The sequence below is a fragment of the Bombina bombina genome, chromosome 7 (assembly GCF_027579735.1).
Source record: "Bombina bombina isolate aBomBom1 chromosome 7, aBomBom1.pri, whole genome shotgun sequence".
Classification (NCBI taxonomy): Eukaryota; Metazoa; Chordata; class Amphibia; order Anura; family Bombinatoridae; genus Bombina; species Bombina bombina.
In genome coordinates, this window is record NC_069505.1 from 487,435,762 (window position 1) to 487,460,747 (window position 24,986).

The following is a 24,986-nucleotide window of genomic DNA, read 5'->3' on the forward strand; positions in this document are numbered from 1 at the left end:
AATGCCCGCTGGTATTACGAGTCTGACAGGTACAGGTGTACCGTTCACTTTTCTTCCGCGACTCGAGGCTACCGCAAATCCCCTTACGTCAATTGCGTATCCTATCTTTTTAATGGGATTTGCCTAACGCTGGTATTACGAGTCTTGGAAGAAGTGAGCGGTAGACCCTCTCCTGGCAAGACTCCTACCGCATTTAAAAGTCAGTATTTAAGAGTTTTATGGGCTAACGCCAGAACATAAAGCTCTTAACTACAGTGCTACAAAGTACACTAACACCCATAAACTACCTATTAACCCCTAAACCATGCCCCCCCCCCACATCGCAAACACTAAAATAAAAAATGTTAACCCCTAATCTGCCGACCGGACATCGCCACCACCTACATTATACCTATGAACCCCTAATCTGCTTCCTCTAACATCGCCAACATCTACATCATATTTATTAACCCCTAATCTGCCGCCCCCAACGTCGCCGCCACCTACCTACAATTATTAACCTCTAATCTGCCGACCGGACATCGCCGCCACTTTAATAAATGTATTAACCCCTAAACCGCCGCACTCCTGCCTCGCAAACACTAGTTAAATTTTATTAACCCCTAATCTGCCCCCACCAACGTCGCCGACACCTACCTACAACGTCGCTGCTACTATAATAAATTTATTAACCACTAAACCTAAGTCTAACCCTAACCCCCCTAAATTAAATATAATTTAAATTAAACTAAATTAATTTAACATAATTAAATAAATTAATAATATTTAAAACTGAATACTTACCTATAAAATAAACCCTAAGCTAGCTACAATATAACTAATAGTTACATTGTATCTAGCTTAGGGTTTATATTTATTTTACAGGCAACTTTGTATTTATTTTAACTAGGTAGAATAGTTATTAAATAGTTAATAACTATTTAATAACTACCTAGCTAAAATAAGTACAAAATTACCTGTAAAATAAATCCTAACCTAAGTTACAATTACACCTAACACTACACTATCATTAAAATAATTACCTAAACTACCTACAATTAATTACAATTAAATAAACTAAATTATGAAAACAAACAAACACTAAATTACAGAAAATAAAAAAAGAATTACAAGAATTTTAAACTAATTACACCTAATCTAATCCCCCTAATAAAATAAAAAAATAATAAAATTTCCCTACCCTATACTAAATTACAAATAGCCCTTAAAAGGGCCTTTTGCGGGGCATTGCCCCAAAGTAATCAGCTCTTTTACCTGTAAAAAAAAATACAATACCCCCCCAACATTACAACCCACCACCCACACACCCCTACTCTAAAACCCACCCAATCCCCCCTTAAAAAAACCTAACACTAACCCCCTGAAGATCACCCTACCTTGAGCCGTCTTCAACCAGCCGGGCACAAGTGGTCTTCCATACGGCAGAAGTCTTCAACCGATCAGGGCAGAAGAGGTCCTCCAGACGGCAGAAGGCTTCATCCAGGCGGCATCTTCTATCTTCATCTTTCCGGAGCGGAGCGGGTACATCTTCAATCCAGCCGACGTGGAGCATCCTCTTCAAACAAAGTCCTAACGAAGAATGAAGGTTCCTTTAAATGACATCATCCAAGATGGCGTCCCTTGAATTCCGATTGGCTGATAGAATCCTATCAGCCAATCAGAATTAAGGTAGGAAAAATCCTATTGGCTGATGTAATCAGCCAATCGGATTGAAGTGCAATCCGATTGGCTGATCCAATCAGCCAATAGGATTGACCTCACATTCTATTGGCTGTTCCAATCAGCCAATAGAATTCAAGGTCAATCCTATTGGCTGATAGCATCAGCCAATAGGATTTTTCCTACCTTAATTCTGATTGGCTGATAGGATTCTATCAGCCAATCGGAATTCAAGGGACGCCATCTTGGATGACATCATTTAAAGGAACATTCATTCTTCGTTAGGACTTCATTTGAAGAGGATGCTCCGCGTCGGCTGTATTGAAGATGGACCCGCTCTGCTCCGGAAGGATGAAGATAGAAGATGCCTCCTGAATGAAGCCTTCTGCCGTCTGGAGGACCTCTTCTTTTCCCCCGATCGGATGAAGACTTCTGCCGTATGGAGGACCACTTGTGCCCGGCTGGGTGAAGACGGCTCAAGGTAGGGTGATCTTCAGGGGGTTAGTGTTAGGTTTTTTAAAGGGGGGATTGGGTGGGTTTTAGAGTAGGGGTGTGTGGGAGGTGGTTTGTAATGTTGGGGGGGTATTGTATTTTCTATTTACAGGTAAAAGAGCTGATTACTTTGGGGCAATGCCCCGCAAAAGACCCTTTTAAGGGCTATTTGTAATTTAGTATAGGGTAGGGAAATTTTATTATTTTGGGGGGCTTTTTTATTTTATTAGGGGGATTAGATTAGGTATAATTAGTTTAAAATTCTTGTAATTCTTTTTTTATTTTCTGTAATTTAGTGTTTTTTCCCCCCGTAATTTAGTTTATTTAATTTAATTGTATTTAATTGTAGGTAGTTTATGTAATTAGTTTAATTATGGTGTAGTGTTAGGTGTAATTGTAACTTAGGTTAGGGTTTATTTTACATGTAATTTTGTATTTATTTTTGTTAGGTAGTTATTAAATAGTTATTAACTATTTAATAACTATTGTTTCTAGTTAAAATAAATACAAAGTTGCCTGTAAAATAAAAATAAATCCTAAAATAGCTACAATGTAACTATTAGTTATATTGTAGCTAGCTTAGGGTTTATTTTATAGGTAAGTATTTAGTTTGAAATAGGATTAATTTATTTAATTATGTTAAATTAATTTTGTTTAATTTAAATTATATTTGTTAGGGGGGGTTAGGGTTAGGTTTAGGGGTTAATAACTTTATTATAGTGGCGGCGACGTTGGCGGTGGGAGATTAGGGGTTAATAAATTTAATATAGTTGCGGCGACGTTGGGGGGGGGGCAGATTAGGGGTTAATAACTATAATGTAGGTGTCGGCGATGTTGGGGGCAGCAGATTAGGGGTTTATAAGTATAATGTAGGTGGTGGCGGTATCTGGAGCGGCAGATTAGGGGTTAATAGTATAATGCAGGTGGCGACGATGACGGGGGCGGCAGATTAGGGGTTAATAAGTGTAAGATTAGGGGTGTTTAGACTCGGGGTTCATGTTAGGGTGTTAGGTGTAGACATATTTTTTATTTTCCCATAGGAAACAATGGGGCTGCGTTAAGAGCTGAACGCTGCTTTTTTGCAGGTGTTAGTTTTTTTTTCAGCCAGCTCAGCCCCATTGTTTCCTATGGGGAAATCGTGCACGAGCACGTTTTGCCAGCTTACCGCTACCGTAAGCAACGCTGGTATCGAGGTGAGATGTGGAGCTAAATTTTGTTCAACGCTAACTTTTCTGAGGCTAACGCCGGCTTACAGAAAACTCGTAATACCAGCGTTGGCTTAAGGGAGCGGTAAGAAAAAAAGGAGCGTTAGCCCCGCAAGCCTTACCGACAAAAACTTGTGATCTAGCCGGAAGGCTGCTGTGTCCTTTACAAATATGGTATCAATCGTTTCAAGATGGCCACCACCAGCTGCACATTAAAGGGCCATAATACCCAAATGTTTAAACACTTGAAAGTGATGCAGCATAGCTGTAAAAAACTGACTAGAAAATATCTCCTGAACATCTCTATGTAAAAAAGAAAGATATTTTACCTCAAAAGTTCCTCAGTAGCCACCTCCCATTGTAAAGGATTTCTAAGTAGCATTTTAGTGTGTCTGTCCTGGGACATCTTAGGGGATGAGCCTTGTGAACTCTCATATTATTTCACCAATCAGGTAAAGGAAGCTTACTATGAAATCTCATAAGAGTTAAGTCAAATCTCATGAGCTCACAGTAAGAGTTCATGACCTCAGCACTGCTGATGTTGATTGGCTGCTGTTCATTTCTTCATTTTTTTTAATTTTTACCTGCAGCTGGGAGCAGCTGAGTATAACTTTTTACACAGAACTTACTCTGCTGAGCTGAGGAAATTGTGAGGTAAAATATCTTCCTTTTTTACATAGAGATGCTCAGGTGATATTTTCCTGTCAGCTTTTTACAGTTATACTGCATCAGTTTCAAGTGATTTAGCATATGAGTATTATGTCCCTTTAACAGCGACACTTCAGGAATGCACAGGATGTTGCAACCTTTTCAATATGTCTGTCTTCATTAAAAAAGTGCTAACTTTTATGCACTGCTTTATCATGTATGCACATTGTGACTTCTTCATTACAGCAGCCACCCTGGAAAAGAGGGGTTAAACAGATTTCTGTATCTGTTATGGACACATAGGGGTCAGACAACTCCCCTTGGTGTCAGAAACACATACAGCAGTCATTTATGCCTCATTTTAGGAGTGAGGGTATGAGGAATTTATGAAGAAGTGTGTTACGGTTACCCTTAGTCTCGCTGAGAGATGGACCGCTTAGTAGCCTGGATCCCTATTGCTAAAGAGGGGAGAAGCTGCTTTCCATAGTATTCTATATGAGTCTCGCAAATATAGAATAATCTCCCTTAGCTGCAGTACAGCTAGGATATCCTTCTGCCCACAAAAACGAGTCAACGCTGCGATTGAGGGTCAAAACAAGAACTCAGGACTGGGATGCCCAGCCTGCTTTTTATTAAGGTTACATGCACACAGGGCACTCCCAGGGGGAGAGGGGGGGAAGCACAAAATCCCCCATCACACATTTAGATAGAGAGCACTGTCCTTTGACAGGCCACAATAGGATTACAGTACTTAAGATAACAAGTTTACAAGTTCATCTTATCAATTAGCAGTCTGGCTCCAGAGGTGATTAGACAATAGTTTCTAAAAGCTGAAAAAAAAAGAGTTAACTCTTTATGAAATGAAACTTGTTACGGTTTTCTTGGAGCCCTTCTTAGGCGCTGGCTTGCTGGTTCAGGCATTGCTGCTGGGAAATAAGCTCTTCACAACAAAATAACTAATGCTTCTGTAACATTGCTCCCTTTCTGTGGAACACTCTGGCAGACACGGTCTGACCCCTTTTCGGGGCAGACTAAGGCTGTCCAGACCGCTGGTTATGTGGGGCTGAGGTCGGTTTGTCTGGACAACCCGTCGGCGTTGCCATTCTGTTTCCCAGGTCTGTAAGTAATGGTGAAATTGAAGGTTTGCAACGATAAGCTCCAACGTAATAGCCTGCCGTTATCTCCAGAGACCCGGTTCAGCCACACCAACGGGTTATGGTCGGTGACCAGAGTGAACTCCTGACCATATAAATAGGGAGTCAATTTCTTTAATGCCCACACCAAAGCCAAACACTCCTTTTCGACCGCTGCATAGCTGACTTCACGGGGCAGGAGCTTCCGGCTGATGTAGGCAACTGGATGCTCCCCTCCATCTTCGCCTACTTGGCTGAGGACGGCTCCCAGCCCGAACATGGAAGCATCTGTATGGACGATAAAACGTTTGTTAAGGGCTGGGGCCGCCAAGACAGGAGCGTTAATTAGAGCATTTTTGAGAGCCTGGAAAGCCGTTTCACAGTGGGGAGACCACAGGACCTGTCGAGGTAAGTTCTTCTTGGTCAAGTCAGTCAGGGGTTTGGCAAGTGTGCTGTAGTCTGGTACGAACCGTCTATAGTACCCTGCCGTGCCCAGGAAGGCTAGGACCTGAGTCTTAGTGATGGGGGTGGGCCAATTGGCGACAGCTTCTATTTTGGCCGGCTCTGGTCGCTGCTTTCCACACCCCACCCGGTGACCCAGGTACTGTACCTCGGCCATCCCAAAGTGGCATTTTTCTGGCTTCAGAGTCAGGCCAGCAGCCCGGATCTGATCCAGAACCATTCCCACATGAGCTAAGTGGTCCTCCCAGGACTCACTGTGGATCGCTATGTCGTCCAGGTAGGCGCAAGCAAAACTCTGGAAGCCATCCAGGAGCCTATCCACCAAGCGCTGGAATGTAGCTGGGGCATTCTTCATCCCAAACGGCATTACCCTAAACTGATATAAGCCGAATGGGGTGACGAATGCCGACTTGGGGATAGCCTCCGGGGCCAGGGGAATCTGCCAGTAACCTTTGCAGAGGTCAATAGTGGTCAGGTAATTTCCCCTGGCTATACGATCGAGTAGCTCGTCTACCCTGGGCATAGGGTAAGCGTCCGTCACGGTATTTTCATTGAGCCTCCGATAGTCTACGCAGAACCGGGTGGTCCCATCTTTCTTGGGCACCAAGACAACTGGGGAGGCCCAGGGACTATCGGAGGGCTCAATTACCCTGAGCTGGAGCATCTCATCGATCTCCTTCTTCATTCCTGTCCTAACTGCTTCGGGGATTCGGTACGGAGCCTGGCGCAAGGGAGCTTGTCCCGGAGTATCTACCTGGTGGGTGGTTAAAGTAGTGTACCCTGGCTTCGGGGAGAAGGTGAGGTGTTTGGACTGGAGGAGTTGGTTGAGCTGCTCCCTTTCAGTGGGGCTAAGTCGGTCCCCTATCTGAACCTGCGCCACTATACCTGTGGGGAGGCTCTTTTCTAATAGGTCTGGAATAGGTAAACTGTCTGGGTCTTCCTGAGGGGAACAACATACGGCCGTCACGTTCTCTGGTCGCTCAAAATATTCCTTGAGCATGTTTACATGGAATGTCTTTCTAAGATTGTTGTCGTGGCAGCTAGCTATCACATAAGTGGTGTCTCCCCTTTTCTCTACGATCTGGTAGGGACCCTGCCAGGACGCCTGCAATTTGTCTGTCTTCACCGGCTTAAGTACTAACACCTTTTGTCCTATGGTGAAGATTCTCTTTCGGGCCCCCCGATCGTACCATACTTTCTGTCTTCTCTGGGCCAACTGGAGATTAGCCCGCACGGATTTGGCTAATTGCTCCATTCGGTCCCTGAGTTCCAGCACGTATGGCACAATTGGGACACCGTCAGCCTCCATCTCTCCCTCCCAGTGCTCCCGGATCAGGTTTAGGGGTCCCCGTACCTTTCTTCCGTAGAGCAACTCGAAGGGAGAGAACCCTGTCGTTTCCTGGGGCACCTCCCGATAAGCAAATAGGAGGTGCGGCAGGAAGCGTTCCCAGTCTCGGTATTCCTGAGTGAACGTCTTGAGCATTTGCTTGAGGGTCCCATTGAACCTCTCACACAGCCCGTTCGTCTGGGGGTGGTATGGGGAGCTTAGGAGGGACTTAATTTTGCAAACCTGCCAGAGTTGTTGGGTCAATTCAGCCGTAAATTGGGTGCCTCGGTCGGATAGGATTTCTTTTGGAAATCCTACCCGGGAGAACACCTGTACTAGTGCATTCGCTACCGTATCCGCTTGTATGTTGGATAGGGCGACAGCCTCTGGGTACCTGGTAGCGTAGTCCACTACGGTAAGAATGTATCGCTTACCGGAGGGACTAGGGGTAGCCAGTGGTCCCACTAGGTCAATAGCAACCCGGCTGAAGGGTTCCTCTACAATGGGCATATTTACTAGCTGGGCTTTAGGGTGATCGCCTCGCCTTCCTACTCGTTGACACACATCGCAGGTGTTACAGTAAGTTCTAACGTCAGCGTGCACCCCTGGCCAAAAGAACGTGTGAGTAATGCGGTGTAGGGTACGGGTAACGGCTAGGTGGCCTGCTAAGGGGATGTCGTGGCCTATTTTGAGGATTTCTTGACGGTATTTGTGGGGCACTACCAGCTGTCGCCTACGCTGTCCCCTTTTCTCTGTCCAGCGGTATAGTTTCCCTTTTTCCCATAAGAATGTTTCGTTATCTGCCCCGCCCCCTCCGGTCTCTGCTCGTTCCCGGTACTTTTGTAAGGTCGGGTCAGTCTTAGACTCTGCCTCGAAAGCATCTGGGGTGTCCCAGGGTATGGGGCCTAACCTGTCAGGCAAGGTCGGGGTAGGTCTTACCTGTGTCTCCCGCACTGGTGAAAGCTCTCGCTCCGTCCGGGCTTGGGCCCGTGTAGTCACTGGGTCCGCCTCGTTGTTGCATACTGGAGCATAGGCAGAAGTCATGGGGCCCAAATCGTTGCCCAGTAGTACTTCGGCAGGTAAATTATCCATTAGGCCCACGTTCACAGCCCCCTTTCCCGCTCCCCAATCAAGATGCACTTTAGCTGTTGGAATTTTGTACACATCCCCCCCCGCCACTCTAACGGCCACAGTCTGTCCAGATCGCTTGTGCTCTGGCACCAAATGACTCTGTACCAGCGTGATAGTAGCCCCTGTGTCTCGCAATCCCTCGGTAGATCGCCCCTCGAGCCATACCCTCTGCCGATGGTGCTGGCGGTTATCTGAGGCAGCATATACAGGGTCTGCCTCGTGAAGCGGCCCCACATATCCCTCCATAGGGGCCTCTTGGTTAACACAGAGGGCCCGGGCCGGACGATAGGACCCAGAGGGGTAATTGTAATTCCTGGGTGTCTGGTGCGTATTAAGGGGGCAGCTAGCCATGAAATGCCCTGGTTGCTTGCATCGGTGGCAAGTCGGTCTGGGACGCTCAGAGCTGTTATTGGGTGGTCCTGAGTGTCGGACGGGCCCTGTGGGCACCGGGGCTCGGAATTCAGCACGAGGGGGTGCACGGTAAACCTCTCTGGGTTCGACCCGTGCTGGAGCTCGGTAGTTCATGGGTTCGTGAAGACGGGAGTCATAATGTTCATCGGCCAATTTGGCTGCTTCTTCTAAGGTAGAAGGCCGCCTGTCTCGCAGCCATTCCTTCCCTTGCTGTTCCATGCCATTATAAAAATGTTCTAAGAGAAACAATTGTAAAATTTCCTCCCCAGTCACCGCTTTACTTCCGCTCAGCCAGTGATTTGCCGCTCTCCGCATTCGGTGCGCCCATTCCATATGGGTATCGTTAGGCTTCTTTTCCGTGCCCCGAAACTGTCGGCGATACGTGTCCGGAGTTACAGCGTACCGTCGCAACAGTGTCTCCTTAACTAGCTCATACTGTGTCACTTCCTCAGCACCCAGAGTACGAAAGGCTTCCAGGGCTCGCCCGGATAGTTTCCCAGACAATATCGTGGGCCACTCTCTGTTGGGAATCTGGTGCAGGGCACATTGCCTTTCGAAGTCCGCCAAATATTCATCAATCCCTGTCTCGCTCTCTAGGAAGGGTCGAAATGCCGCATAGGGTATCTTGGGCCTCCCAGCATTTTCGACAGGGATGATTACCTGCGGGGCTTCAGCATTGCGGTGTGCGTTCGCTAGGTTGAGTTTGTGGGCTCGAGTCTCTCGTATATCCTCGTCCGCCTCCGCCATCAACTGCTGTACCAATTCCATGGAGGGGTTCGGCCCGTATAATGAGAGCCTTTCCCGAACAATCCTGGTTTTTTCGTCACTAATCGTGGTCGGTGTTTCCGCCATTGTGAAGCTCTGATCCAGTTCGGTCAATTCTGCGATCAGCTCTCTGCTCGGCCGGTTGCTGGCGTACCCCCCTCTGCTTTCAAGTAAATCCTTTAGGGTTGTACGCTTCAATTTTTCGTAAGCGCTCTCCATCCGTTCTGTACCTCTCCTAGGAAATCCAGGAAAATCCCGCCGCTGCCGCCAAATGTTACGGTTACCCTTAGTCTCGCTGAGAGATGGACCGCTTAGTAGCCTGGATCCCTATTGCTAAAGAGGGGAGAAGCTGCTTTCCATAGTATTCTATATGAGTCTCGCAAATATAGAATAATCTCCCTTAGCTGCAGTACAGCTAGGATATCCTTCTGCCCACAAAAACGAGTCAACGCTGCGATTGAGGGTCAAAACAAGAACTCAGGACTGGGATGCCCAGCCTGCTTTTTATTAAGGTTACATGCACACAGGGCACTCCCAGGGGGAGAGGGGGGGAAGCACAAAATCCCCCATCACACATTTAGATAGAGAGCACTGTCCTTTGACAGGCCACAATAGGATTACAGTACTTAAGATAACAAGTTTACAAGTTCATCTTATCAATTAGCAGTCTGGCTCCAGAGGTGATTAGACAATAGTTTCTAAAAGCTGAAAAAAAAAGAGTTAACTCTTTATGAAATGAAACTTGTTACGGTTTTCTTGGAGCCCTTCTTAGGCGCTGGCTTGCTGGTTCAGGCATTGCTGCTGGGAAATAAGCTCTTCACAACAAAATAACTAATGCTTCTGTAACAAAGTGTTTATGGTATCAAGAGGTGCAATTATATATTGTTATTCTTTATATAGGTAGCACTGAATGTTGGGATAGGGGTGGGCATAGAGGGGGAAGGGCTGTGGGTCCTCAAAAGTTTGTCTTGTCCAGGGCCCCGCAAATACTAAGGGTGTCCCTGGCCAGCAGTATATAAATACGTGTTTTAACATCCAGTAACACATAGAACTGTACATGAATCCATTTGTGTTTCTAACATATAGAGCAGAAGTTAAACTTGTTACTTGTATAAAAGCTTAAACCCGATTTGTATTTCTACAGCTTCCCTCATTACAAATGGCTGAATCACTGGTAAGTGTGATACTGACAGAAAATAGATAAACCATTGTTTTATGTGTTACAGGCAAAAGAGGTGTAAAATAATTTTTCTTTAGTTTAATGGCACGAATGGATTAAACCACTACTCTATGTATAATTGGCACAAATATTCCAAATGTTGCTTTATGTATTATTCCCAAGGAGGGAGCAACCACTGCTCTTTGTATTACTGCCACACAGAGGCTAAACCACTGCATTATGTATGACTGGCACAGAGGGGTAAACTACTGCTGTATGTATTACTGGTACAAAGAGCTAAACCACTGATATGTACATTAACGGTGTGGTTAAGGATTTAGACAAAGAGAATGCCATGTGGCACATCTGCGGTATCAATAAGGTTCACAAATGGGTTAAACTACTGCTCTGTTAATGAATGATAAAGGGCTAGATTCCGAGTGGCACTCTAACTGTTGTGTGCAAAACAGTGGCATGAAATATACCAAAAGGGGCCTAGATAAATACCTTGTGTTGTCTACTAAAAAAATAAATAGCTTTGTAAATAAAAAGCCAAGGCTCTATTTCTGTTTAAATGGAGTGATAGCAAAAATGCTAAAATTCTTCAGTATTTTGGGCAAGTTTTCTCTGAAGTTTTTGGTAGTGAAAGGGTTAAATAATAAAAAAACAAAAAACTTATGCCTATCTTAATCTCAGGATGCCTTTTTAGAGTGCTGCTCCAGGACCTTTTTCTTCTCCCAAACCCTGTGTGCCACTCTAGAAGACCCTTCATCCCCAATCTCTATGTGCTGCTCCGGGATGCGGAAGCCCCTCCCTCTGCATCTTATTTGCAGTCCTCTTGCTGCACGGCCTTCTGGAACATGCAGTTCTCAGCAGTGCAGCCTAGAAAGGACCCAGCCACACTGGATTAAATTTTAGGTGCGACTGGCAGTTTAGGTCATCAGGGGTAAGTGGGGGCCCCCCGTGGAAACCAAAAATAAGAGTGCCAGGCCTATTTTTAAGGCACTTATGGTGCCCTCATCCCCTTTGGGACCCGGCCTCCCCTGACCCACCGGGCCCCTGACTTGAGTGCCCCCTTTCACCCCCTGATGTCAGCCCTGGATCACAATAAAGCAAAGTTTTAACGCAGCACTGATGGAGCTAATTGGCTGTTTTTTTGTTTTCTTTTATTTCAACAGCAGCTGAATGATAACTGTTCACAGAGCACCCACTATTGTGAGATGAAGAAATTTTGAGGTAAAATATCTTCCTTTTTCTTCATAAATGGAAAGAGTCCACAGCTGTATTCATTAATTTTGGGAATTCAAAACCTGGCAACCAGGAAGAGTCAAAGACACCCCAGCCAAAGGCTCAAATACCCCTCCCACTTCCCTCATCCCCAAGTCATTCTTTGCCTTTTGTCCCAGGAGGTTGGCAGAGAAGTGTCAGAAGTTTTCGATAGTCTTATGGAGTTTAGTACTCTTCGGCATGGGACTGGAGTTTTAAGTAGTCCTGTCAGCCTCTCAGTGAGAGCATGGGTGAAAGTTAGAGTCCAGAGATGCAGGGAGAGTCTTTCTGCGAAACCATCCCGACTCATTAACAGCTCCACAAGCAATCCGCGTTGACGAGTTTCGCTGCCTGCTTTTTTCTCTCAAGTCCATGGCAGAAGCGACGCTACTATCTGTCACACTTGAAGGGCCGTGTTCCTATTCCACGGCGTAGATTCCGGTAAGATCGTTTCATTTTACTTTCATCATGGATGTATTGTAATTACACCTGTTTATCCGAGAGGGGCTACAACCTTTCGGGGATAACTGTAACATAGGGTCTCAGTGAGGCTCCTTTTGTATCTAGGAATCAAGGGTTAATCAAGGGTGGTGAGTGCCCCAGCCATTGGGGGTGTAAGGTGCCGTTTAGATTTTTCTTATTGGTCTATTTTTTATTCAGTGTCCTAGTTATGGAGGATTCTTATTTTTTGGAGACGGATGTCTCTGATTCAGACTCTACTTCTTTCGAAGAATATGAATTGACCTGGGTGATACATGCCCATCAGTTATGTCCTGAATGCCGTTTTAGAGTGCTCTGTTCCTCGGGATCGTGGAATCAGGTGCCCACTGAGCCATCCGCCTCTGGGGATTCTATTTCCCACGAGACGAGTTCCCTACCACCAATTCTTACTACGCATGCAGGTAACCCAAACGCTACTTATCCTTCTATGGAGTGTGGCCTGTTCCCACTGGAGGTTACAACACAGTTCTGCATGGCCATACCTTTGGCGCTGGCGCATCTGCACCTCCTGGGAGTGTGCTTACAATATTGTCCATGTTCCGTTAACTGGGGCTCGTCAAGCGTGGGATCGCCTGGTCAAGTTCAGCGACTGCCCCTGAGACCTCAGGGGGTCAATCTTCGGGGCTGGTGTTTTCTTTTGTCCCGGCAGAGGTATGTTGCGCCTTTCGTTATAGACTGGCGCACCTTCGTGTTCTACTAAGGCACGTTTTTGGCGTTGCTGGAGGATCCCACTCTTAATGGGTTTGGGGATTCTCAGTCTTAATCTCGACTGGCTTGCGTGCATAGACATAAGGGGATGAAGTAATCTTCTTATGGTCTTTGTTATTTGTGTATCCTTTTCCAGTTCTGAGCTTGAAAGTCTCGGACCGCTGTTGGGCTGGTCCTGCGGGTCTGTCCGTTCTTCCTGGGCGATAGCCTATGGGTTGCCTTATCCTTTATTTTCATCTGGTGAGGATCATTTTTATTTTGTCTAAAGCTCATGTTGTGGTGTGAGGTTACCTTCGGGAACTTTCTTCTCTGGAATTGATACTCCCGATTTTGTGGTCGCACTGTTTATAAAGGTCTGTCTGACTGTTCTTTATCCCTCCATCTTGGGGGAGACTCTATAAGGCCTTGACAGTGCTGGGGCCCTTGGTTTCAGGCTGGTCCTGACTGGGTACAGATCCTTCTGTCTTTGAGGCCTAGTTCAGACACGTGTTGGAAGTGTCCTTTTAGGACTTGTCCCTTTTAGAGATTCTCTTCCTTTGGGTCGAGACTTTCTGGACTACGTCCGTTTTTTCTGGCGGCTTTGGCTGCTTAATTAGGAAGTGAAGGCCATGTGGCTCTGTCTTCCTTCAGGAGTTAGTCATCTCCATATCAGGGATGATAGGAGGTGTTGTCTCTTTTTCCAAGCTTTTTCTTAAGGGACACTGAACCCAATTTTTTTTCTATTGTGATTCAGATAGATCATGCAATTTTAAGCAACTTTCTAATTTACTTCTATTGAAATGCAAGAATGTAAGTTTAGATGCCGGCCCATTTTTGGTGAACACACTGTGTTGTTCTTGCTGATTGGTGGGTAAATTCCCCTACCAATAAACAAGTGCTTTCCATGGTTCTGAACCAAAAAAATAGCTTAGATGCCTTCTTTTTCAAATAAAGAAACCAAGAGAACGAAGAAAAATTGATAATAGAAGTAAATTAAAAAGTTTTTTAAAATTGCATGCTCTATATGAATCACAAAAGAAAAAATTTGGGTTCAGTGTCCCTTTAGGGGATGTTTTTCTGCCTGGGTTTGGGGTGCTTTGCATTCTTTTCCCTTGGGTGTGGTCCTCTGGAACGTTAATCTGAAAGGATTATGGTGACTAGCCTTTCTTTTCTTCTCTCTCTTTCGAGTGACTCTGTTCTCATTCTTATTTCCCTTGTGTTGCCCTTGGGGCCTTTGGGATCTATAGAAATTGCGTGACTTTGTCGCGGCCTAGCACCTTGTTGGGGGGGGGGGGTGTTGACCTCCGGCCAAGGGTGTTCTCTTCCCTTTTGGGCTGGGAATTACGAGTGAGTCCTGTACCCATTCTCTGGGTTCCACGGTTATCATCCCCCTGTGAGGTCTGATTGCTTCAGACAGGGTATCTTTTGTTCCCTGGGGGTGTTGTTCGTTCTAGGACGATTCTGGGTCCCGGGTCCAGGGTTCTTGTCTTGGATCCTTCTTGGATGTCTGGAGACTTATGATCCTGTGGACTGGTTCGGGACGACCCAGTGTTTTCAGGGACCCTATGTTGCGACATAGGGGCTAGCTTATTGGGCTTGCAAGCAGGAAGGCCAGAGTTCACATCCACCTTCGGGTACTGGTTATAAACTTTAAGGCCTGACTTGTCCTTCGGACGGAGTGTGCTCCTCTTCATGGGGAGTTTTCTCTCTGTTGGGTCAACAGTGGTGTCTGGATGATTTTTTCGTTCAGTCCGTGTTTTGATCATACTATGGCTTTATGTCTTGTGGACATGTACGCTGTTCTTATCTGTGCCCTTCCCTCTTGAGGGGATAGTTTTTGTCTTCCTTATGAGCTGGGGTTTCCTCTCTCTGGAGGGTCTTTGTGCTGCCATGTGTATAAGACGTTGGATCAGGTGGCTTATATTCTATAAGGGGCAGCATCTGCTGCTCTGTGGGCTCTGTTTCACCTGTTGGAATTTGATCTCTCTACGTAGAGACTTTCTAAGAGAACTGTGACAGGTCTTCCTATGGATCTATTGCACTTTTCTCTTTTCCAGGTCCCAGGGGGTTCTCCTTGGAAGGGCCTTATTTTGGAGGAGCAGATTGGGTTGGCACCCAAGGTCTGTTGAGGTGGGTGAGTCCCCCCTTTTTCTTTCCATTCCCTGGGGGCTTGTGGTTGGGGTCTTTCTGTCCCCCCTGTCTATTAGACATGTCTGTCGCTTGGGCTGGTCCGGTGTTGGAGCAGGATCTGAGATCTGTTGCTCTGCTACATTCGTCCTCGGAGCATTCAAGGTACGGTAAGCCTCTTGAGGTTTCTCCTTTCTCCATATTTAAGATTTGTGGGGCGGACTGGCGGCTCTTGGATAGCTTGCAACGTCATCTGCTGGTTAGTGGATACTTAGCAATCTGAAGGATCCTATCTTCAGCTGCTTTCTGCTTGCCCAGAGTTTTTTTTATGACTGCAGCGTGCAGTGTTTTTGCTTCAGGTGTTGTTCGTCAGACCTATCTGAGATTGCTGCATTAGGTTTCTGAATATTTCAGTATTCTGAGCTACCTTTTTGCGACTTGGGGACCTTCATCTTCAGTTGCTTTTTAGAGTGCGGTTGCACTGTGTTAGGGGAAGATCTTCTCTGTTTCGGACTCCCGGCCTTATCCTGTGGTTTCTGTTTTTCTGGGGTCTGGGCGTTGCCTCCCCTTGTTTCTATGAGACTGGTGGGTCTCTGTTGGTCTGGAGTTCCTTATGCTTGCTGGACAGGTAGCTCAGCATACTAATGCACTGTGGCTACTCTGCACTGTAGCAAACCGAGGGTTGTAAGTTCGATCCCCGGCGAGGTTTACTCAGCCTTTCCTCCTTTCGAGGTTGATAAAATGAGCAGCGTCTTGAGTCCCTTAAGTACAATCATGTTTTCTTCGTGCCTTTTCTTCTTTGTGGAAGAATACGGTAGTTTGTTCCCTTTCTTTAGTAAGGGGTGTGTTGTTTGGAGACTGACTGCTTGGCGACGGTGTCTCTTGGAGGCTGTTGACTCAGTCGAGTCTAGTCCCTGCGGTCTTTAGCAAGGCTGTGGATTATCTGCGGGTCAGTGTCCTTGGGCCTTTTCCTTTTTTTCACAGTTGTTCTCGGCTTCGGACGAAACGGTATTTTGTTGGGTTGGGGTTTTCAGGCCTGGTGCCCTCAGAATGGGCCGCCTCTTGTTTCCTCCCGTTTTTGCATTCAGTGTCCTCTATAGCTTGGGTATTGTTTTCCCAAAAGTAATGAATGCAGCTGTGGACTCTTTCCATTTATGAAGAAAAACAAATTAGTCTTACCTGATAATTTTCTTTTCTTCAGATGAAAAGAGTCCACAGCTCCCCATCATATTTTTTCTGTGGGGTGTCTGTTTTTTGTTCTTCTGGCACCTTTTCACCCTGATATTTCTTCTACTGTTCCTTGTTCCTCGGCAGAATGACTGGGGGATGAGGGAAGTGGGAGGAGTATTTAAGCCTTTGGCTGGGGTGTCTTTGCCTCCTCCTGGTGGCCAGGTTCTGAATTCCCAAAAGTAATGAATGCAGCTGTGGACTCTTTCCATCTGAAGAAAAGAAAATTATCAGGTAAGCATCATTTATGTTTTTTCCATAGAGATGTTCATTTGATATTTTATTCTTAGCTTTGAGTATTCCAGTATTATGTCCCTTTAGTTTTAGCACCTGGGCCACAGTTTTGCAAATAAGGAAAACACTAAAAATTCCTGGAAAGTATGATTATCTTACCTCCCTTGATTTTGACCAATTAGGATTAGTTGCAGTTCGGCTTGTCTACTACTCTATATAGTATGCAGTATGTAGCTGGGTCAGGCAATGTGCATCATACTTAAAGGGACAATAAACCCCAATTTTTTCTTTCATGATTCAGATAGAGCAGCAATTTTAAGCAATTTTCTAATTTACTCCAATTATCAATTCTTCTTTGTCCTTTTGCTATCTTTATTTGAAAAAGCAGGAATCTAAGCTTAGGAGATTACCCATTTTTTGTTCAGCACCTAGGTAGCGCTTGCTGATTGGTGGCTAAATGTAGCACTACCCAGGGTTCTGAACCAAAAATGAGCCATCTCCTAAGCTTAGATTCCTGCTTTTTCAAATAAAGATACCAAGAGAATGAAGAAAAATTGATAATAGGAGTAAATTAGAAAGTTGCTTAAAATTGCTGTTCTATCTGAATCATAAAAGTTTAATTTGGGTTTAGTGTCCCTTTAAGTACCGAATTTACTTTTTGATAGAGTGGCACAAGCCTAATTTGCAGAGGTATTTCACTGCAACAGCAAGCAAATAAATAATGAATGTATATTACTCTTTAATTTTCATCAATTAATTAAGTTTATTCTCACCATAGTTAATCTAAAAGACAAAAACAGACGTATAAATTGCCCCAAAATTTTCCTTTAAGACCTTTCTACAACCCCCCCCCCCAAAAGATAAGTCCAACAATATTTTTGTGCCTTCTGCAACAATATTTGTATCCAAGTGCTTCATCCAATCCTATTCTTTAATTGCATCATTAATAAATGTTTATGCCTTCTTATGTGCATCCAATGATTCATTTTCACCTGTACTGTTTTCCTGATTACTTGTTTTACCAACCCCATAGCGTTATATATATTGGAAATGGCAGGTTCCAGGTTTTTTTATGCTAGCAATTAAAAATGGAAACTTCAGTCTTTGTAGAGACAGTTAAATAATGATGCATTAGCATGTGTATATAGAGATAAGATAAGAATCTGTCTCTCATGCAGGCTTAGCCAATTTAAATGGGCATGTTCTTGAGAACAATAGGTTGAGGTTTCAATGAGCAAAAAACAAATACAAACATAAACCTAAAGGAGCAATATCCTGTACATTTTATTCTCTGCAGCTTGGTATATCAAGTCACTGGAAGCATCGTAAGGAAAACAATTTTACAGCACACTGTCCCTTTAATACTTATCTGTACTTACCGTAATCTCTGTAGTATGTGTTCAAAGTGCACATTTCCCCTCGCGACAGGAACTCATCCCCTCTGTCTACCAGTACCTCTTTAACAGTCTTGTACCCAGTGACCACCACCACTGGTCGGGAGCCCAAATATATTGTGTAGACCTCCCCGTATTTTCTACTTAGCTGCATTAAGAAGGAGAAAATAAGATTGAAACATTTTAAAAGGAAATTAAACACGTAGGGCTAGATTACAAGCGGAGCGCAAATTTTCTGCACCTATAAACGGGCTAATTCGCCCATTTACGGGGGCGCGCGATAAATAACCAGACATTACAAGTGGCTGGCTATTGCTACCGTGAGCTTCATAAATTAACCAGAGATCAGATCTCTGGTTAATTTTCTAAATGTGCTCCAATTGCCCCCAAAATAAAGTGTGTAGCACATTTTGTTAAAAAAAAATATTCTAGCATCTTTATTTATTTATTTTTTAAAACGGCATGAAGCAGTTTTTAGGGGTTAAAGATGGCGGGTGTGCGGTATTAGAAAACAAAAACGTCAGTGAATAGTGCCTTTACATATCGGTCTATGGGGAACTGTGTGTTCTCTGTAAATATATATGTATATGCTTATATACATATATATGTATATATTAATATAAACTCCTTTCAGCAGCTCAATCCACCAGTGTCAGCTGCCTGGGTGCAGAAATATCAGGAAATACCCACTCGAACAAATGCACTCACAGGACTTTTCAAGGAATAACAAAGGTTATATTTAATGAAATGTTTTCGGGTATGCACTACCCTTCATCAGCATAACATAAAATGAGATATAACACACAATATATAGGCAAACAAATCAAATCATAATCAAAACAAACACACTCCAACCTGTGTATTCACAAAAAAAGCGCCAAAGTGAATAGCTAAAACGCAATCCTGCGTTCCACTGTTTCGTATCACCGGAAGGACTATTATGTCATTTCCGGTTTCGCCATTTCTATAGCCTCTATTATACCATCTGTATATGTAGGAGTCACGTTAAGGCATATGTGAGAAGTATGGATCACTAGTGGTGTGCATTTATACACTCATGATATTTATAGTTTATAATGTTTATGTGATCACATATAAGTTTAATTTCTTACCAAAGCACTATGAGACTGGATGTTTGGGTCCGTTGGCATGGTAACTTAGACTCGCTTTCTAAGAATAAACATACAGGTGACTATCAGGGCTTATATCACGATTATTGTATTATGTTAGGATACAACATGCTATTACATGTACACTTATACTGTTTGGAATAGTCCTTCCGGTGATACGAAACAGTGAAACGCAGGATTGCGTTTCAGCTATTCACTTTGGCGCTTTTTTTGTGAATACACAGGTTGGAGTGTGTTTGTTTTGATTATGATATGATTTGTTTGCCTATATATTGTGTGTTATATCTCATTTTATGTTATGCTGATGAAGGGTAGTGCATACCCGAAAACGTTTCATTAAATATAACCTTTGTTATTCCTTGAAAAGTCCTGTGAGTGCATTTGTTCGAGTGGGTATGTATATATTAATATATGTATATACACACATTAACACATAAATATATATGTATATAAGCATATACATATATATTTAAATCTTCTGCCCATCGCTGTGCGAATTACCCCCTTTGCTGCGCTAGGTTCTCATGCCATGTCTCACGCCTATGGAAACACGCTCTCGTGAGTGCAAAGCTTCCGTGCAATGCAAACGTGAGCTGGTATTACTAAGTGGAGCGTAAATATCGCTTTCGCAAAAACTATATTTCTTTCATATAGGTGGCAAGAGTCCATGAGCTAGTGACGTATGGGATATACATTCCTACCAGGAGGGGGAAAAGTTTCCCAAACCTCAAATGCATATAAATACACCTCCCACCTCACTCATACCTCAGTTTTACAAACTTTGCCTCCTTAGGAGGTGTTGTAGCATGATGTGCTTGATTTCTTCAGTGAAACGCGCTTCTAAGCATATTGAAGCCTAGTTCCTCTCAAAGTACAGTGTTTGTCTGAGGGATGTGAAGGGAGTATTACCTGATGACACCATGTTTTCTCCTATGGGAAATCTATTCTAGGGCTCTCTGTAAATTCGGTCGTAGGTATTCATCTGCTGCCTCCCTTTACAGAATGACATTATACTCCTCTACCATTACCTATGCTGATATGTTTCAGTACTGGTTTGGCTGTCTGCTATATGTGGATGGGTGTCTTCTGGTAAGTATATATCACTCTCAGCTATGGAAGACACTTTATATTATAAAGTTTTTAATGTATATTGCATATATTAGCCATGAGTCAGGTCTGTTAATATTTCCCTTTGCAGTCACACAGTTTCAGAATGGAAAATATGTTTATGGGAGAATTTAGGTATTTTTTTCTTACCTGGGGTTCCTGTTAGCTGCTAACATGGAGTCTGTTTTTAATTTTTTTGCGGACAAATTAGGCTCGTGATGACGCAAATTGCATCATTTTATTGCGTCATTTTTTGTGCGAATATTTTTGGCACAAAATCGCACCTGCTGTGACGCGAGTTGTGTCATTTCATTGCGTCATTTTTGGCACGAGGTCACACCTGCTTTGACACGAGTTGCGTCATTTCATTGCGTCATTTTTGGCGCAAAGTCACGCCTGTTATGACACAAATTGCCTCTTTTCAGTGAGTCGTTCTTGGCACCAAAATGTGTTATATTAAGCCTCTCCCTCTTATGCTCTCTGCTCTCATTATATTATAGAGAGCTATGATGCTTGCTTTTGATTTTACTTCATGTATAAGAATTTTATCATAAGCATTTTTTCTTCCTAATGGGAAAGAGTCCACAGCTGGGAATTAAGAACCTGACCACCAGGAGGAGGCAAAGACACACTAGCCAAAGGCTCAAATACTGCTCCCACTTCCCTTATCCCCCAGTCATTCTTTGCCTTTCGTCACAAGAGGTTGGCAGAGAAGTGTCAGAAGTTTTTCTTTTTAAAAGTATTTTTACTTTATTTTTTACATAAAGTGTGTCTCTTATGGAGGGTATTACTCTTCGCAATGGGACGGAAGTTTTAAGTAGTCCTGTCAGTCTCTCAGGGCCTGGGCGAATGTTAGAGTCCGGAGTTGCAGTGGGAGTTCTCTCTGCGACACCACCCCGACTCGTATTAACAGCTCTTCTAGCACTTGGCGTTGCTGCACCTCGCTTCGCTACCTGCTCTCTTCTCTCAATTCCATTGCGGAGGCGACGCTACTATCGTCACACTTGAAGGGCCGTGTTCCTGTTCCATGGCGTAGATTCCGGTAAGATTGTTTCATTTTAACAATATGAATGTTATGTGTTTATGTGACAGATAGCAGGGGTCTCAGTGAGGCTCCTCTGTACGGATCTGGGAATCGAGGGATTATTCCTTCCTTAGGGGGGATTTATGAACAGGGAGGGTTTCCTTTAATCATGTTTCTTATGTGATCATCCTGCCTTGTGTAGTGAGTATTGGCTCTGAGACTGAGACATCTTGCATTTCAGGAGAATTGCTTGAAGGATTTATGTGGGGCCTAGTTGCCGCCTTTTTCTGGCGCACTTTTTTTGGACTGCACGGATCACCTGTGACCGGGCGTTGTTACACTTATTTTTACGCTTCCGCATTCCTGACCGTGTGGCGACAAAGAAAGTCTGTTTCGCGGGGATCTGGTCATAGGAGGTGGTGAGTGCCCCATCCATTGTGGGTGTCAGGTGCCGTTCATTTTCTGGTATAGTCTTGTTTTTCTTTTTGATAGTTTTTAGCCATGGAGGATTCTGACTGTGAGACTATTGTAGTTTCTGATTCAGATTCTTCCTCTTGTGAGGAAGGTGCTTCAGCCCCACTGACGCATGTCTATCAGTCCTGTCTCTTGTGCCTTCTTAGAGCGCCTGGTTCCTCAAGCTCGGGGAACCATGGGCCTGCTGAGCCATCAGCCTCTGGGGGCTCTGTCCTTGTAATGCTTTAACAACAATTGTTAGTTTAGTTAGTTTGTAGCTTTTCTACTTCAATCAGTTCACTATGGTAAGTGAATGGTATGGAATAGGGAAAGCAATTTAGTTTTAATTAAGAGAATGACCCCACATGCATAGGGATTAGTTAGTATGTGTCATGTTTTTCCCCCTGCTTTGTTTGCCATATGCTGCTGGCAGCCATTTTGCTTACCGTTTCTTGCTGAATCTGGTGCAGAGTGTGTGATGCTGCTCATTTCCTGTACGTCCTCTTATGGTTAGACTGTTGTACATCATCCGTGTGAGACAGGTTGCATTCTCAGAATTTTTATGTCATCACTTATTATTTAAAGGGCCTCTGTTCAGTATGCTTTGCCCTTGCATTGTCTCAGACCTGTTTGTGAGTTCCTGTGTATTACCTGGCTGTCTGACGTCCCTCCTGGTTCCTGACACGCTTTGCCTCCTGACTAGGCTCGTCTGACTACTCGCTTTGCCTCCTGACTCGGCTCGTCTGACTACCAGCTCTGGCTTTGACTCCTGGCTTGTTATTTGACTTGTGGACTTTTTATTATTTTTTGTTATTAATAAAGGTGTGATTATTTTTGCACTTCTTGTCTCTGTCTGATTCCTGGCACCCTGACAGTATATGAGCATATTGCAGGGTAGCGATAGTTATTAAATACTTTAACTTCAATCTGAGAATTCTCACAAGCCTTCCAACAATTATTTGTAAGAGTGATATAAAAGTATTTGGTAAGAATGATTTTAGAAACACTGACTTGATTGCAGTTCATATAATAGAAGCATTCATAATAAGTGGTAGTTCATATTTACAAGATATTATAGCCTCTAGTTATGAAGCTCCGTACTTACCTGCCTTCACCGGCCCCAATACGCTTGCCTAAGCTTGCCTCACATTGCCGCTGCGGACCTGAATACGCTCGCCAAAGTTATCAATAAATCTATCAAAAAGCCGCACACCAAGTACGGGGCGATGAGTAGCGGACTGTGATAGTTATCAATCATCAATCTCGCTGCTCTTCGGCTTTTTTACAGCTTTATTGATACCCCTGTCACTAAGCACTCACACTATACTATACTGTTCTACCCCCTATACCGGCGCCCCCGGAGCCCCCCCGCAACTAAATAAAGTTATTAACCCCTAAACCGCCGCTCCTAGACCCCGCCCCAACTATAATAAATATATTAACTCCTAAACCGCCGCTCCTAGACCCCGCCGCAACTATAATAAATATGTTAACCCCTAAACCACCGCTCCCGGACCCCGGCGCAACTATAATAAATATGTTAACCCCTAAACCGCCGCTCCCGGACCCCACCGCACCTAAAATAAATATGTTAACCCCTAAACCGCCGCTCCCGGACCCCGCTGCGACCTACATAATACCTATTAACCCCTATCTTGCCCCCCTATACCGCCGCCACTATAATAAAATTATTAACCCCTAAACTGCCGCTCCTAGACCCCGCCGCAACTATAATAAATATGTTAACCCCTAAACCGCCGCTCCCGGACCCGCCGCCACCTACATAATACTTATTAACCCCTATCCTGCCCCCCCATACCGCCGCCACCTATAATAAATTTATTAACCCCTATCCTGCCCCCCCTACACCGCCGCCACCTATAATAAATGTATTAACCCCTATCCTGCCCCCCCTACACCGCCGCCACTATAATAAAATTATTAACTCCTAAACCTAAGTCTAACACTAACCCTAACACCCCCCCCTAACTTAAATATTAATTAAATAAATCTAAATAATATTACTCTTATTAACTAAATGAATCCTATTTAAAACTAAATGCTTACCTATAAAATAAACCCTAATATAGCTACAATATAACTAATAGTTACATTGTAACTATTTTAGGATTTATTTTTATTTTACAGGCAAGTTTGTATATATTTTAGCTAGGTACAATAGCTATTAAATAGTTAATAACTATTTAACTGCTACCTAGCTAAAATAAATACAAAATGACCTGTAAAATAAAAACTAACCTAAGTTACAATTACACCTAACACTACACTATCATTAAATAAATTATTCCAATTTAAAACTAAATACTTACCTGTAAAATAAACCCTAAGATAGCTACAATGTAATTAATAATTACATTGTAGCTATCTTAGGATTTATATTTATTTTACAGGCAACTTTGTATTTATTTTAACTAGGTACAATAGCTATTAAATAGTTATTAACTATTTAATAACTACCTAGCTAAAAGAAATACAAAATTACCTGTAAAATAAATCCTAACCTAAGTTACAATTAAACCTAACACTACACTATAATTAAATTAATTAACCGCTAGATTTAGAGTTCTGCGGCCAAAGGGGTGCGTTAGCTACACGTGCTTTTCCCCCCCGCACCTTTTAAATACCGCTGGTATTTAGAGTTCACAGAAGGGCTGCGTTAGGCTCCAAAAAGGGAGCGTAGAGCATATATTACCCCCACTGCAACTCTCAGTACCAGCGGTGCTTACGGACGCGGCCAGCTTCAAAAACGTGCTTGTGCACGATTCCCCCATAGGAAACAATGGGGCCGTTTGAGCTGAAAAAAAACTAACACCTGCAAAAAAGCAGCGTTCAGCTCCTAACGCAGCCCCATTGTTTCCTATGGGGAAACACTTCCTAAGTCTGCACCTAACACCCTCACATGTACCCCGAGTCTAAACACCCCTAACCTTACACTTATTAACCCCTAATCTGCCGCCCCCGCTATCGCTGACCCCTGCATATTATTATTAACCCCTAATCTGCCGCTCCGTACACCGCCGCCACCTACGTTATCCCTATGTACCCCTAATCTGCTGCCCCTAACACCACCGACCCCTATATTATATTTATTAACACCTAATCTGCCCCCCCAACGTCGCCGCTACCTACCTACAATTATTAACCCCTAATCTGCCGACCGGACCTCACCGCTACTATAATAAATGTATTAACCCCTAATCCGCCTCACTAACCCTATAATAAATAGTATTAACTATACTAATCTGCCGACCGGACCTCACCGCTACTCTATTAAATTTATTAACCCCTAAAGCTAAGTCTAACCCTAACACTAACACCCCCCTAAATTAAATATAATTTTTATCTAACGAAATAAATTAACTCTTATTAAATAAATTATTCCTATTTAAAGCTAAACACTTACCTGTAACATAAACCCTAATA

The 24,986-nt window shown here is 43.8% G+C and overlaps 1 protein-coding gene across 1 annotated transcript in view; it reads right to left on the minus strand.

Moving 5' to 3' along the window:
* The window catches only part of LOC128666815 (cytochrome P450 2G1-like), a 154,392-nt gene that overhangs the window by 108,820 nt on the left and 20,586 nt on the right, over window positions 1-24,986 (minus strand). The window contains exon 2 of the mRNA XM_053721610.1: window positions 17,814-17,976. Coding sequence (XP_053577585.1) covers window positions 17,814-17,976 — 163 coding nt within the window. The remainder of the gene's footprint in view (window positions 1-17,813; window positions 17,977-24,986) is intronic.